Source organism: Lithobates pipiens, unplaced genomic scaffold (assembly GCF_037356315.1).
Source record: "Lithobates pipiens isolate NorthernLeopardFrog02 unplaced genomic scaffold, aLitPip1_a1.2 Scaffold_19, whole genome shotgun sequence".
NCBI lineage: Eukaryota > Metazoa > Chordata > Amphibia > Anura > Ranidae > Lithobates > Lithobates pipiens.
This window is the reverse complement of record NW_027507764.1, coordinates 352666272-352680065: the sequence shown is the minus strand read 5'-3', so window position 1 is coordinate 352680065 and position 13794 is coordinate 352666272. Positions and strand designations below refer to the sequence as shown.

At 43.8% G+C, this 13794-nt stretch overlaps 1 protein-coding gene across 4 annotated transcripts in view; it reads left to right on the top strand.

The window, feature by feature from the left end:
- Positions 1–13794, top strand: part of MAK (male germ cell associated kinase) — a 95639-nt gene that overhangs the window by 39496 nt on the left and 42349 nt on the right. For all 4 annotated transcript variants that reach the window (XM_077492184.1, XM_077492183.1, XM_077492181.1 and 1 more), the window contains exons 2-4: positions 2411–2695; positions 4749–4803; positions 8011–8132. In XM_077492184.1, the coding sequence (XP_077348310.1) occupies positions 2595–2695; positions 4749–4803; positions 8011–8132 (278 nt within the window). In that variant the 5' untranslated portion in view covers positions 2411–2594. The remainder of the gene's footprint in view (positions 1–2410; positions 2696–4748; positions 4804–8010; positions 8133–13794) is intronic.

Genomic DNA, 13794 nt, shown 5'->3' with positions numbered 1-13794 from the left:
AATATATATTCTGCTACAGGTTTTTGGTAAAAAAAAAATCCCAGTAAGCGTATGTTGATTGGTTTGCGCAAAAGTTATAGCGTCTACAAACTATGGGATATATTTATGGAATTTTTCTTTCTTTCTTTCTTTCTTTCTTTCTTTCTTTCTTTCTTTCTTTCTTTCTTTCTTTCTTTCTTTCTTTCTTTCTTTCTTTCTTTCTTTCTTTCTTTCTTTCTTTCTTTCTTTTTACTAGTAATGACGGCGATCAGCAACTTATAGCAGGACTGCAATATTGCAGCGGACAAATCTGACACTAAATGACAATTTGACACTTTTTGGGAACCAGTGACCCTAATACAGTGATCAGTGCTAAAAATATGCACTGTCAGTGTACTAATGACACTGGCTGGGAAGGGTTTGAACATCAGGGGCGATCAAAGGATTAATTTTGTGCCTAGACAGTGTTTTTGTATAGTGTGGGAGATGCTTTTACTACAGGAAGACATGAATCCATGTCCCTGCTTTGCAAGAACACGGGAGCCATGCCTTCTCTACTGACAGAATGGCAATCTGCCTTGTTTACATAGGCAGACTCCGTTCTGTCTCTGTACTAAATGATTGGCAGGTGCAGGCGGACATCGAGTTCATGGTACCAGCTGATCGAGTCCCATTGTGTAAAATCACAGCGAGAATGAGCCGCAGGCTATGCGCATTTACGCCCGCTATCCGGAAGAGCCGGATCACATATATATATATATATATATATATATATATATATATATCACATATATATATACACGTGAGCCTGTGCAAAACTGCCGCCCTGTAGCAGTGAAACTGCTATGGGGCAGACAGCAAGTGGTTAAGAGCACTAAGTATCATTTCTGTCTGCTGCTTGGTTCCTCTGCTCTAAGCATAAATCACTTCTCACATGTTTTCCTGACACCAATAGAAAAATAATTACAATGGAAGAACCTCCAGCTAGTTGACAGCCTGAGCTCTGTACCTCTGAGCTGTGTGGAGGGGGATGTGTCTCTTCCCTCCAATCAGCTCTCAGACCTCTCCTCACTGAGCTCTGCAGAGTGTAACTTTAGCTCTCTGCCCCCTTATTTCCAAAAAATGTCCCGTTGTCAGTGGGAATAAACAATGACCTATCTATGGAGTCAGGTAGAGGAACCGTGCCTCCTTGCTGTGTCATTGGGAGAAGTTGTGCCCCTTTGTTGGTGTCATTGGGAGGCACTGTGCCCCATTGTTGGTGTCAGTGGATGAAATAGTGCCCCAAGGGCCAGATAAATGCAAGCAAAGGGCCACATCCAGCCCCTGGGCCACAGTTTGGAGACCAATGGTCTAGGACAGTGGTTCTCAACCTGGAGTCGGGGCCCCCTCAGGGGTCGAATGACGATTTGCCAGGGGCCACGGAATTCTGGGCTGTTCCTGACACCCGCACCACTCCCCCAGCCTTTTCACAGCTGCCCAGCAGGGCTGTCCCTGGAGCCTGTGGCCACCCATCTGGGCTGTTCCTGGAGCCCATTCAGTTCATGGTATGGCTGGGGGACAGAGACTTGAGGTCAGCTGGCTGGTAAGGAATGTGAAGTGGAAGGGGCTGGAGGAGACTCTATGTCCTGATTTTGGCATGGGTGTCACTGCTGGGGACACAGTGAAGCTGGAATAACAGTGAGTAACACTACCTGTGATTAGAGTTGCCATTAAAAGTTCCCACTACAGTTCTCAGATGAGCAGATGACCTTGATCAAGAGCACTTTGTTGGCTGATCAGAACTCCTCCCAGCGCTGCCTCTGATCCCATCCCCCACCAACACTGCCACTCATCCCAACTCCCTGCCACTCATCCCATCCCCCACCCCCCATCAAGGAGTAAGAGAAGGAATAAAAATAGAGAATACATGGAAGAGAGAGGAAGAGATCGGGAGGAACAAAGAAAAAGGGAGAAAAATAACAAGAAAAACGGCTAGAGAGAGGGATCGGGGAAAAAAACAAGAAATTCGGCTAGAGCGATAAAAAGGAAAGAAAGGAGAACAAAGAGAGGGTGGTACATCCTGAAATGTACCATAAGGGGTTTTAATAATATACGAGTGGAAGGGACTCGGGGAATGCTAAATGTCCGTGGGTTAGGGGCGCAAATTACTTGCTTTGGGTGCTGACAACCCACGCTATGAAAATTTTACTGTTAGGGGTCCGACAACTTGGGAAATTTTATCAAGGGGTCACGGCACTAGTAAGGTTGAGAACCACTGGCCTAGTACATATCCAATCCAGCCATCTAGTCTTCCATGTAGTAGAGGATTTCCACCATGGCCAAGAAGGCCTACAGACATACAAATAAAAATGGCCAAATTAGCTGAAAATTGATATTTGTAGGAAACCAAACAAAAGGGATACATGCTGACTTTTTTTTTTTCTTGTTTCAGATATCATTTGGAATGGCAGAATCACTAGACCTTCACCTTTTTTCTATCTTCATCTTGTCATTTTAACTGTTCAGTGACACAAAATGCTCTTATGAACAGACTCCGAATAAACGATCAGACTGTTATTAGTGGCTCTTTTACAACCACAAATCTTTAGCATCCAAGAACTTAAAATAGATTCAAAATGAATCGATACACAACAATGAAACAGCTCGGAGATGGCACGTATGGAAATGTGCTGATGGGGAAAAGCAATGAGTCTGGAGAACTAGTAGCCATCAAAAAGTAAGTAAACTTTGGAGAAGAAACGGTGATGTTGTCAGTATTGTATTGGTTTGCATTATACATAAGCAATGCTAGCCTTTATTTGTAGTCAGAGTCTGGATACTGGAGGCGAAGTATAGCCCAACTATGGAGATCTGAGGTGTGCCATGGTCACATGTGAGATTATGCTTAAATGAGGGCATACCCTTAGTATAAAATATGACAAAATGAAAAAAGGGGTGGGAGGGAACCCGGAAACGCTATCGGACGAGTGTGTAGGGAAGTAGGGGGGATTATAAGCCCCAGACTCCTACAAATACAGGCTAGCCAATGGCCAGCCTTCTAAATTGTAGACAGAGTCTGGATACTGTAGGAGACATATACCCCAACTATGGCGACCCGAGGTGTGCCATGGTTGCATGTGAGAGTAGGCTTAAAAGAGACACAAACTAGGTAAAGTAATGTGAAGTTTAATGGTAAACATAACAAACAACGAATGCAGCAAAATTGCAGCAGTGGCCGAGTTATCAGTAAAGAAAACAACCGTGTGCCCAGACCAAGAGGATCCCCAAGTGACAGCAGCAGCCACTATTGGAAAGATTTCAAATAATGTGGCAGTCTGAGCAAACCTGGAAATGTCACAAATCTCGGGGGCCTGCCAACCAGTGACACCCAAAAATAGCTGAAAAACCCACTGAGGCGGCGAAAAATTACTGGGAGACATGGTTGAAGGCAGATGGATAAACATGGAGATCCTGTTCCAATTACATATGAACTGATCCCACATGAACAGATCCTCCCGAGCATTGGCCTGTAATTTCACTGCTGAATCGTCGTGTCCTGGTAAAGAATAAGAAGAGCCAAAAGCCTGGAAACAAATGACCTTCCCTGAGGATTAATCATCATGGCAAAATCCAGCATGCCTAACAGTGACTGCAAATCCTTCTTAGAGCACACAGGGGACCTGACCAGATTGTGTACGATACCTGGAATCCAAGGCAAACTGGCGAACATGTGGTCGGTGTCTAAGGTGATACCTAAAAATTTAATCACAGTGGAAGGCCCTTCTACCTTGTGCGCAGCTAAGGGGACATTAAGATCCATCTGAAAAAGTGCAAATATAATACCGTGCTACGCCATAAAATAAAGCAGCTAACACAGCAAACAGACAATTGCAATAAGAAGCGGGCTCGGGAAGCCGGCCTAAACAACTGATGACTTCTCAGCTGTCAGCCCCCACTGACAGCTCAATGTATAAAGAATTGAAAAATGAATTTAAAAAACGGAGCGGGGGTCCCCCAACCCCCCCCTCCCCCCAATGCATACCAGGCCCTTTGGGTCTGGTATGGATTTTAAGGTGAACCTCATGCTAAAATAAAAAATGGTGTGGGGTTCCCCTCCAAAATCCATACCAGACCCTTACTTGAGCATGCAGCCTATCAGACCAGGAAAGGGGCGAATGAGCAAGTGCCCCTCCTAAACCATACCAGGCCAGATGCCCTTAACATGGGGGGGGTGCTTGGGACATGGGGGCCTTTGCACTTCCCCACCCCCAAAGCACCTTGTCCCTGTGTTGATGGAGACAAGGGTCTCTTCCCCCGCACCTGGCTTGGTGGATGTGAGGGTCTGTGGACAGGGGGCTTATCAGAATCAGAGTGGGGATTGATTAGAACCCCTGTCAGTTTTCATTGCTGTCTGTGCCCCCGTAAGAGAGTTTCACCCTCTCTATTTGTCCTGTTTACTATTATCATTGAAAGTAAAAGAAAATCCCAAATTTTGGGTTGTCCCCAGAAATGTAATAGAGAAGAAATCTTTCAATGGGTACACTAGTTCTGGTGACCTGGAGGCCCCCAAGGGATTCCTTTAATTTGCAGGGATTTTCTCACACTTCCTCTTTGGCTATGGGACAGGAAGTGAAGGGAAATCTCTGCAATGAGGCAGAGATGGCTAAAAAAAATCTGACAGGGGTTATAACCCTCCCTTACCAAAATGGGGAAAAAAAGTTGTAAATTTAGTTCTACTTTCAGAAATGCACTTCTGTTTAAAATCAAAATTTTTATTTATTTTTCTACAGGATGAAAAGGAAGTTCTATTCTTGGGACGAATGTATGAATTTAAAAGAAGTGAAGGTAATATTTTATAAGGAACTGTATTTTAGTTGGGGATATTTCTAGTTTGTGTTCAACTAGTACATCTAGTATTGATGACATAGTGATATGCGGTCAAGCAATGTGCTTTTGCTGCATTTCTTTGTTTATTTCCTCAAACACAGATGTAGAGCTATGTCTGGAAACTATGCCTGTCTGTGAGGATCTAATATATTGTGAGCATGACGTTTATACAGGGCCGGGACAAGGGGTGGGCAGGAGGGTCGGCTGCCCCTGGCGCAATGTTCTATTGCAGGGGGCACCCTGACCCTAACCCTAAGGGAAAGGGGGGTGCAGTTTGGCATCTTTGCCCTGGGCGCTGGATGACCTTGTCCCGGCACTGCGTTTATATTCAAGTAGTGTCCATAATAAAGTATAGAGAGTTCCTCTCCTCCAACCACTACCATGTGAACAACAGCACAAATTGACTTGAACAGATAAATGAAGTGGATCCTATCATGTTTACCTTGAAGTGGTTGTATACCCTAATTTTTAATTTTTACCTACAGGTTAGCCTATAATAAGGCTTACCTGTAGGTAAAATTAATATATACATGTCTCCTAAACCATACAGGTTTGGGAGACATTCCCTTTGCATGCAGCATGTGCTCTGAATGCTCGGCTGAAGGTCGCCGACGCTGCCGAACCTTGCCGGGAAGAAGACTCCCACGCACATGCGCGAGTGTGACGCCATCGCAGCTCCGGCCACTCACAGCACCACAGCCGCGAACCCGCAAGATGTCAGCTCCCTCGGCATGGACCGGGGTGCAATATAGGAGCTTTGATCTAAGGTAAGTATTTCATAATGAGCTAGTATGTGGTTCGTACTAGCTCATTATGCCTTTGCCTTGCAGGGTTTCTTCTTCTTTTTTTTTTTTTTTTTTTTTTTTTTTTTTTTTTAGATGATACAGCAGGGACGACGCAAACTTAGTTTGAAGGTAAATGTCACATAATATTCTAGAGAAAGGAAATACTGGCTACTTCTGAGTATAGGGCACATATGACTCACTCCCCTTTCTCCCACATAAAAGTGCTTGGCATTTAGTTGCTCGCTCTGGGCAATGTCAGATGGAGCTGATAGAGTCTTCAGCCCTTTGTAAGCTTTGCTTGGATTGATTAAGGCCTGAGGCAGGGTTCATATATATGCGGAGTCCAGGGCGTTTCTGTTCACCGGTTCAAGTGCGATTCAGGTGCAAATTTTTCCCTGAGTTTGCAACTGAACCGGACACAAAAGCGCACAGGACCCTTTCCAAAACCGCACTGCGGCTGCCCAGCACGTGTGTGAACCTGCTCTGTTTGAAAGCTGGTCACATTTGCATGTAATGCGAATTGGATGCGGGTAAAAATGCATCCAATATGCATATATGTGAACACAAGCCTTACACAAGACTTCTTCTCCTCACTCTTAGCAGCCAACATAATGGCAAGGAAATTATAAGTTGCTGTGGGGGCAGGTTTTAAAGTAAATGCATTGCATTGTCCTGCATAGTCAGGTTTCACTTTAATGCAAAAATGTATGTGCGTTTTACATTTAAAATTTTTTTGAATGAAAGCCATTCTTGACAGCTAAAACTATTGTTTGATCATCACTGTTATAAACAATAATAACATTAAAAAAATCCCAAGATTATTTATTTGTGCAAAAATAAATGCTATATTCATTTGTGTACAGTGTTGCATGACTGAGCAATTGCCAGTTAAATTAGCACAATGCTGAATAGCAAAAAATTCCCTGGCTATGAACGGGGTAAAACCTTCTGGAAGTCAAGTGGTGAAATCGGTAAAATCTGGTTGACTTGTATTAGGTGCTTATTTTCAGTTCTCATTTTTAATGTAATGTTAAGTCCCTGGAGCAGACATTTTTGTCTAGTGACTTGTCGCATAAATACACACACCAATCAGAATGAATACAAACTTGCAAAAAGCTATTTCAAACTGTTTATTTATATTAGAGAGCAATCTTTGGGGCAGCCCGGCTGACAGCAGAGAAAGGTTTTCAGGAGGAGGGCAGTGGGCAGCCCCAGCATTAAAGAGTCCAGGAGGACAATGTGAATGTGAGTGAATACCCCAAGCTTGCATGCTTCCCTGTCAAACTATCTCTGGAAACTGGTTGTGTCCTGCCTGCAAATAAGGTCCACTGCAGTGCCGCAGGCTCAGGCTTGCACAGGCAGGTATCAGCAGCATATATGCTGAGATCATATGACACTGAGATCCACACTCTCCTGCACTCCCGCTTTCCCCCTGAATGAGGGCAGAGCTGCATTGCACCCTGCAACCAGTTTTGGCTGCTGCTCTGTACTAGTTTGGAAGCTGGAACCTGGTGTGTATCACTTTACCGGAAACCGGATATCCAGAGATGGCCAGTAGGCCCCCTGCATTTTCACCCTCTCTCGAGGAGCTGTCAGGAATGCAGAACAGTGCACTTTTTCTGAGTCTTGGCCCTCATGTGTTTCAAAAGCTAAAGTCTACCCGTCAGAGTAGATAGGAAACCGGGGCACAGCAGGAATAAGGCTTTGACTTGTCACTGGACCATGCCCTGGTTGGTCTATTTATTTCCATGAAATTTGATGTTCGGATAGCACTACTAAATTTCACCAGCAGGTGACACTCCAGGAACAACCAAGATATGAAACCATTCAGGAGCTGTGAGTTAGGAAATCATTTTTGTAACTACATGGAGTGGTCAAAAACAATTAGATGACATGCAGTTTTCCTGGTAGACTCCTTTTTAAGGATAGATTTGCCTAAAAATCACATTTAGTTGGATGCAGTTCTCAGATTTTTAAAACATCCCCAGCCACCCTCAATCCAAGCTGTACCAGGCAATAGCGTCAACGGTCTTGGGTGTTTCCTGAACAGATCTTTGGAGCAACTATAACTGGCCAGGTGACAAAGAAAGCACTCTTATATGCCAAATAGCTGAATTGACAGTGAACCCTTGGATTTAAATGTAGTTATAGAGTTTATATATTTCCATGTACATGTAGAAACGCAAAGCACACCTTTTATGGAAACCTAGATTAAAGTGGCTGAATGTTAAAATAAGATATGAGAAAAATGCACTAGGGAGGTGATATGATCATAGTCTGTCAAGAGAGCTGCAATAACACTCAGCAATTATTGTGTACTCTGTTATGCAGATTTCAGTATTATATAGAAAGATTGATGAATACTTTTTTTTTTTTACAGTCCCTAAAAAAACTTAATCATGTCAATGTGGTCAAGTTAAAGGAGGTAATCAGAGAGAATGACCAACTCTATTTCGTATTTGAATATATGAAGGAAAATCTTTATCAGCTGATGAAAGACAGGTATGAGCCTTTTATCACTGTACTATTCAAACAAGATATTGGTATCAAGGTTAACTTTTACCTAGATCATTTAAGGCAAAGGAACTGGTTCATGGTAAAGCATTCTCCCTACACTGTTGGCACTTACCTTTGACTTGAAGCTTGCAATAACTGATAGCAGACCAGCCGCTTTACCTTTGAATATATTTCTTTAGTTGTTTTTCCTTTCTTTTTTTGCTGATTAATCACTACATGATTTGGGTCACTGTTTATTATTAAATGTTTTTAAAAAAAAACAATTTATCATTTTTACAGGGCATAATTTACTTTATACAGTGGTGTGAAAAAGTGTTTGCCCCCTTCCTCATTTCCTGTTCCTTTGCATGTTTGTCACACTTAAGTGTTTCGGAACATCAAACCAATTTAAACAATAGTCAAGGACAACACAAGTAAACACAAAATGCAATTTGTAAATGAAGGTGTTTATTATTAAAGGTGAAAAAAAATCCAAACCATCATGGCCCTGTGTGAAAAAGTGATTGCCCCCTAAACCTAATAACTGGTTGGGCCACCCTTAGCAGCAACAACTGCAACCAAGCGTTTGCGATAACGTGCAATGAGGCTTTTACAGCATCCTGGAGGAATTTTGTCCCACTCATCTTTGCAGAATTGTCCTAATTCAGTTACATTAGAGGGTTTTCGAGCATGAACAGCCTTTTTAAGGTCATACCACAACATCTCAATAGGATTCAGGTCAGGACTTTGGCTAGGCCACTCCAAAGTCTTCATTTTGTTTTTCTTCAGCCATTCGGTGGTGGACTTGCTGGTGTGTTTAGGATCATTGTCCTGCTGCAGAACCCAAGTTCGTTTCAGCTTGAGTACACGAACAGATGGTCGGACATTCTCCTTCAGGATCTCTTGGTAGACAGCAGAATTCATAGTTCCTTTTATCACGGCAAGTCTTCCAGGTCCTGAAGCAACAAAACAGCCCCAGACCATCACACTACCACCACCATATTTTACTGTTGGTATAATGTTCTTATTATGAAATGCAGTGTTCCTTCTATGCTAGATATACTTGGACACACACCTTCCAAAGAGTTCCACTTTTGTCTCATTGGTCCACAGAATGTTGTCCCAAAAGTCTTGGGGATCATCAAGATGTGTTGTGGAGAAATTGAGACGAGCTTTGATGTTCTTTTTTCTCAGCAGTGGTTTTCTCCTTGGAACTCTGCCATGCAGGCCATTTTTGCCCAGTCTTTTCCTGATGGTGGAGGCATGAACGCTGACCTTAACTGAGGCAAGTGAGGCCTGCAGTTCCTTGGACGTTGTTGTGGGGTCTTTTGTGACCTCTTGGATGAGTCGTCGCTGCGCTCTTGGGGTAATTTTGGGCGGCCGGCCACTCCTGGGAAGGTTCACCACTGTTCCATGTCTTCGCCATTTGTGGATAATGGCTCTCACTGTGGTTCGCTGGATTCCCAAAGCTTTGGAAATGGCTTTATAACCCTTTCCAGACTGATAGATCTCAATTACTTTCTTTCTCAATTGTTCCTGAATTTCTTTGGGTCTCGGCATGATGTGTAGCTTTTAAGGATCTTCTGGTGGACCTTACTGTGTCAAGCAGCTCCTATTTAAGTGATGCCTTGATTGTGAACAGGTGTGGCAATAATCAAGCCTGGGTGTGGCTAGAGAAATTGAACTCAGGTGTGGACAACCACAGTTATAGTATGTTTTAACAAGGGGGCAATCACTTTTTCACACAGGGCCATGATGGTTTGGATTTTTTTCACCTTTAACAATAAACACCTTCATTTACAAATTGCATCTTGTGTTTACTTGTGTTGTCCTTGACTATTGTTTAAATTGGTTTGATGTTCCGAAACACTTAAGTGTGACAAACATGCAAAGGAACAGGAAATGAGGAAGGGGGCAAACACTTTTTCACACCACTGTATATTCATAGGTCTACATGCACAGCCCTGGCATTTAAACTTGACGATTTAAGCTTACCATACACTAGTCGAAAATTGGGCGGTTTCGCAAGGAGCGGCCGAATTTCAATCAGTGTGTGGCCATTCCCACTCTGCAGTGTTAAAAGGGACAAGCTGGAAAATATTTCTCGATCAGTGGCTGCAGATGCTGATCAGTATATTCCAACTTCTATCCGGCTGGAACAGTGGCATTGGCAGTTTTGTGCCATTTTGATTATAGATAGTGGATAGACTTAAACATTTAGAGGGGAATAAAAAGCTGGTAGGTGGTAAAGAAGTTGTAATATTACTTTTGGGTGAATAACCCTGTAAGGAAAAAAAAAAGATTTTTTGTTGCTTTCAGTCAATAAATATGCTTGTGTCAGCATAAAAAAATTCAATGTTCTCTACCTGATAACCACAAATGCAATGTTAAAGTTTAAGTTTAGTGATTTTTATTTTAAATCAGCAGGGATGGTGCAATAAATGAAAATTGTCCTGTGTGCAGGTGTCTGCTGCGTGGATAGAAATCTTCAGTTCTCTTGCCCCCTCCAGATACCCCTTCAGCTGTGATCTTCCAGTGCTTAAGGGGTTAAAACTATTGGCTGCAACTAAGAGAGACACTTGTCAAAACTGCCGACTATGCCTGCCCTTTCCACCACCTTTTTCATTCATAAAACTGTACTATTGGTTACCATGATGAAAAGTGATTTATGAATGGAGGACAGGCAGATGAATGAAAGGTCCACCTCCTCCATTCATACAGTGCATTCATTGTGGGAGCCAATAGTACAGCTTCTATGACTTGAGCAGGGGGGCAGAAAGCATGGGTATAGTCAGCACTAGGGATGGCTTGAACACGCCCTTGTTCGGTTCGCACCAGAACCTGCGAACAGACCTACACTTCGTGTGAACTTTATTAAATTTATGTAACTTTATTAAAGTCTATGGGACTCGAACGTTCACAATCTAAAGTGCTCATTTTAAAGGGTAATATGTAAGTTACTGTCCTAAAAAGTGTAAAAACTGCAGTTTTTTCAGGAGCACTGATTTTAATAATGATTGAAGTGAAACAATAAAAGTGTAATATTCCTTTAAATGTGGTACCTGGGGGGTATCTATAGTATGCCTGTGAAGGGGCGCATGTTTCTGGTGCTTAGAACTGTCCCTGCACAAAGTGTCATTTGTGCAGGAAAAAAAGTCTTTTAAAATCACTTGCGGCTATATTGTCGGCTACCCGTAATACAGAGAACACTCAATGAGTGTTCTCTGTATTACCTGACAATTCATTCATTCATTGATTAAAAAAAAAAAAAAAGCGTGGGGGTTCCCCTAAATTCAATTACCAGGCCCTTCAGGTCTGACATGGATATTAAGGGGAACCCCGTGTCAATTTTTTTTTTTAAATTGACGTGGGGGTGCCCCTAAAAATCCATACCAGACCCTTTATCCGAGCACGCAACCTGGCAGGCCGCAGGAAAAGAGGGGGGGACGAGAGAGCGCCCCCCCTCCCTCCTGAACCGTACCAGGCCACATACCCTCAACATTGTGAGGATGCTTTGGGGGTCTGTGACCCCCTCAAAGCACCTTGTCCCCATGTTGATGAGGACAAGGGCCTCATCCTCACAACCCTGGCCGGTGGTTGTGAGGGTCTGCGGGCGGGGGGCTTATCAGAATCTGGAAGCCCCCTTTAACAAGGGGACCCCCAGATCCCGCCCCCCCCCCTGTTTGAAATGGTAAGGGGGTACAAAACCCCCACCATTTCACAAAGAAAGTGTAAAAATGGTTAAATAAGACAAACACACTTTTGAAAAATTCCTTTATTAAAAAAAATAAAAATAAAAAAAAGATTCCAGCGGTGCTAATCCACTCTTGCTATCCAGCGACGAATCTCCGGGGTCCAGCGATGGATGATCATATCCAGCGACGGGGGATCTCTTAGTCCAGCGCTGTCCATACATCCGTCTTCTGTCTCCACTGCGGAGACACTGCGGAGATCCCATCGCTGATGTTTCTTATATTAGGAGGGCGGGGCCACCCGTCACCTGACCCCGCCCCTCTGACGCAGGTGAGGGAAGCCAGGGGTTCCCCAGTGACGTTTAGTTGACCCCGCCCCCTCTGATGTAACGCAGGTTTCCGTTACATCATAGGGGGCGGGGTCACCCATACGTCACTGGGGAACCCCTGGCTCCTCTCACCAGCGTCAGAGGGGCGGGGTCAGGTGACGGGTGGCCCCGCCCTCCTAATATAAGAAACGTCAGCGCTGGGATCTCCGCAGTGGAGACAGAAGACGGATGTATGGACAGGGCTGGACTGAGAGATCCCCCATCGCTGGATATGATCATCCATCGCTGGACCCCGGAGATTCGTCGCTGGATAGCAAAAGTGGATTAGCACCGCTGGAATCTTTTTTTTTTTTTTTTTTTTTTTTTTTTTTAATAAAGGAATTTTTCAAAAGTGTGTTTGTCATATTTAACCATTTTTACACTTTCTTTGTGAAATGGTAGGGGTACTTTTGTACCCCCTTACCATTTCAAACAGGGGGGGCCGGGATCTGGGGGTCCCCTTGTTAAAGGGGGCTTCCAGATTCTGATAAGCCCCCCGCCCGCAGACCCTCACAACCACCGGCCAGGGTTGTGAGGATGAGGCCCTTGTCCTCATCAACATGGGGACAAGGTGCTTTGAGGGGTCACAGACCCCCAAAGCATCCTCCCAATGTTGAGGGTATGTGGCCTGGTACGGTTCAGGAGGGAGGGGGGGCGCTATCTCGTCCCCCCTCTTTTCCTGCGGCCTGCCAGGTTGCGTGCTCGGATAAAGGGTCTGGTATGGATTTTTAGGGGGACCCCCACGTCAATTTTTTTTTAAATTTGATGCGGGGTTACCCTTAATATCCAGACCTGAAGGGTCTGGTATGGATATTTAGGGGGACCCCCACGTCAATTTTTTTTAAATTTAACACGGGGTTCCCCTTAATATCCATGTCAGACCTGAAGGGCCTGGTAATTGAATTTAGGGGAACCCCCACGCTTTTTTTTAAAAAAATTTTTTATCAATGAATGAATGAATTGTCGGCTAATACAGAGAACACTCATTGAGTGTTCTCTGTATTACGGGGAGCCGACAATATAGCCGCAAGTGATTTTAAAAGACTTTTTTTCCGACACTTTGTGCAGGGACAGTTCTAAGCACCAGAAACATGCGCCCCTTCACAGGCATACTATAGATACCCCCCAGCTACGAAATTTTAAAGGAATATTACACTTTTATTGTTTCACTTTAATCATTATTAAAATCACTGCTCCTAAAAAAACGGCAGTTTTTAAAACTTTTTTTTTGCATTGATCCATGTCCCCTGGGGCAGGACCCGGGTCCCCAAACACTTTTTAGGACAGTAATTTGCATATTACCCTTTAAAATTAGCACTTTAGATTTCTCCCATAGACTTGTATAGGGTGTTCTGGCTTTTCGAATTTGCCGCAATCAGCCCAAATTGTTCACTGTTCGCTGAACAGGCAAACAGGCAATGTTCGAGTCGAACATGAGTTTGACTCGAACTCGAAGCTCATCCCTAGTCAGCACCTTCAATGAGTGCCTGTCACAGCTGCAGATACTCATAGTAAACCTGCAGCATTGGAAGATAACCACTACTAGGGTATCTGGGGGCAGAGGACTGAAGATTCTAAGCAAAATAGCAGCCACCAACCCAAAGGGCC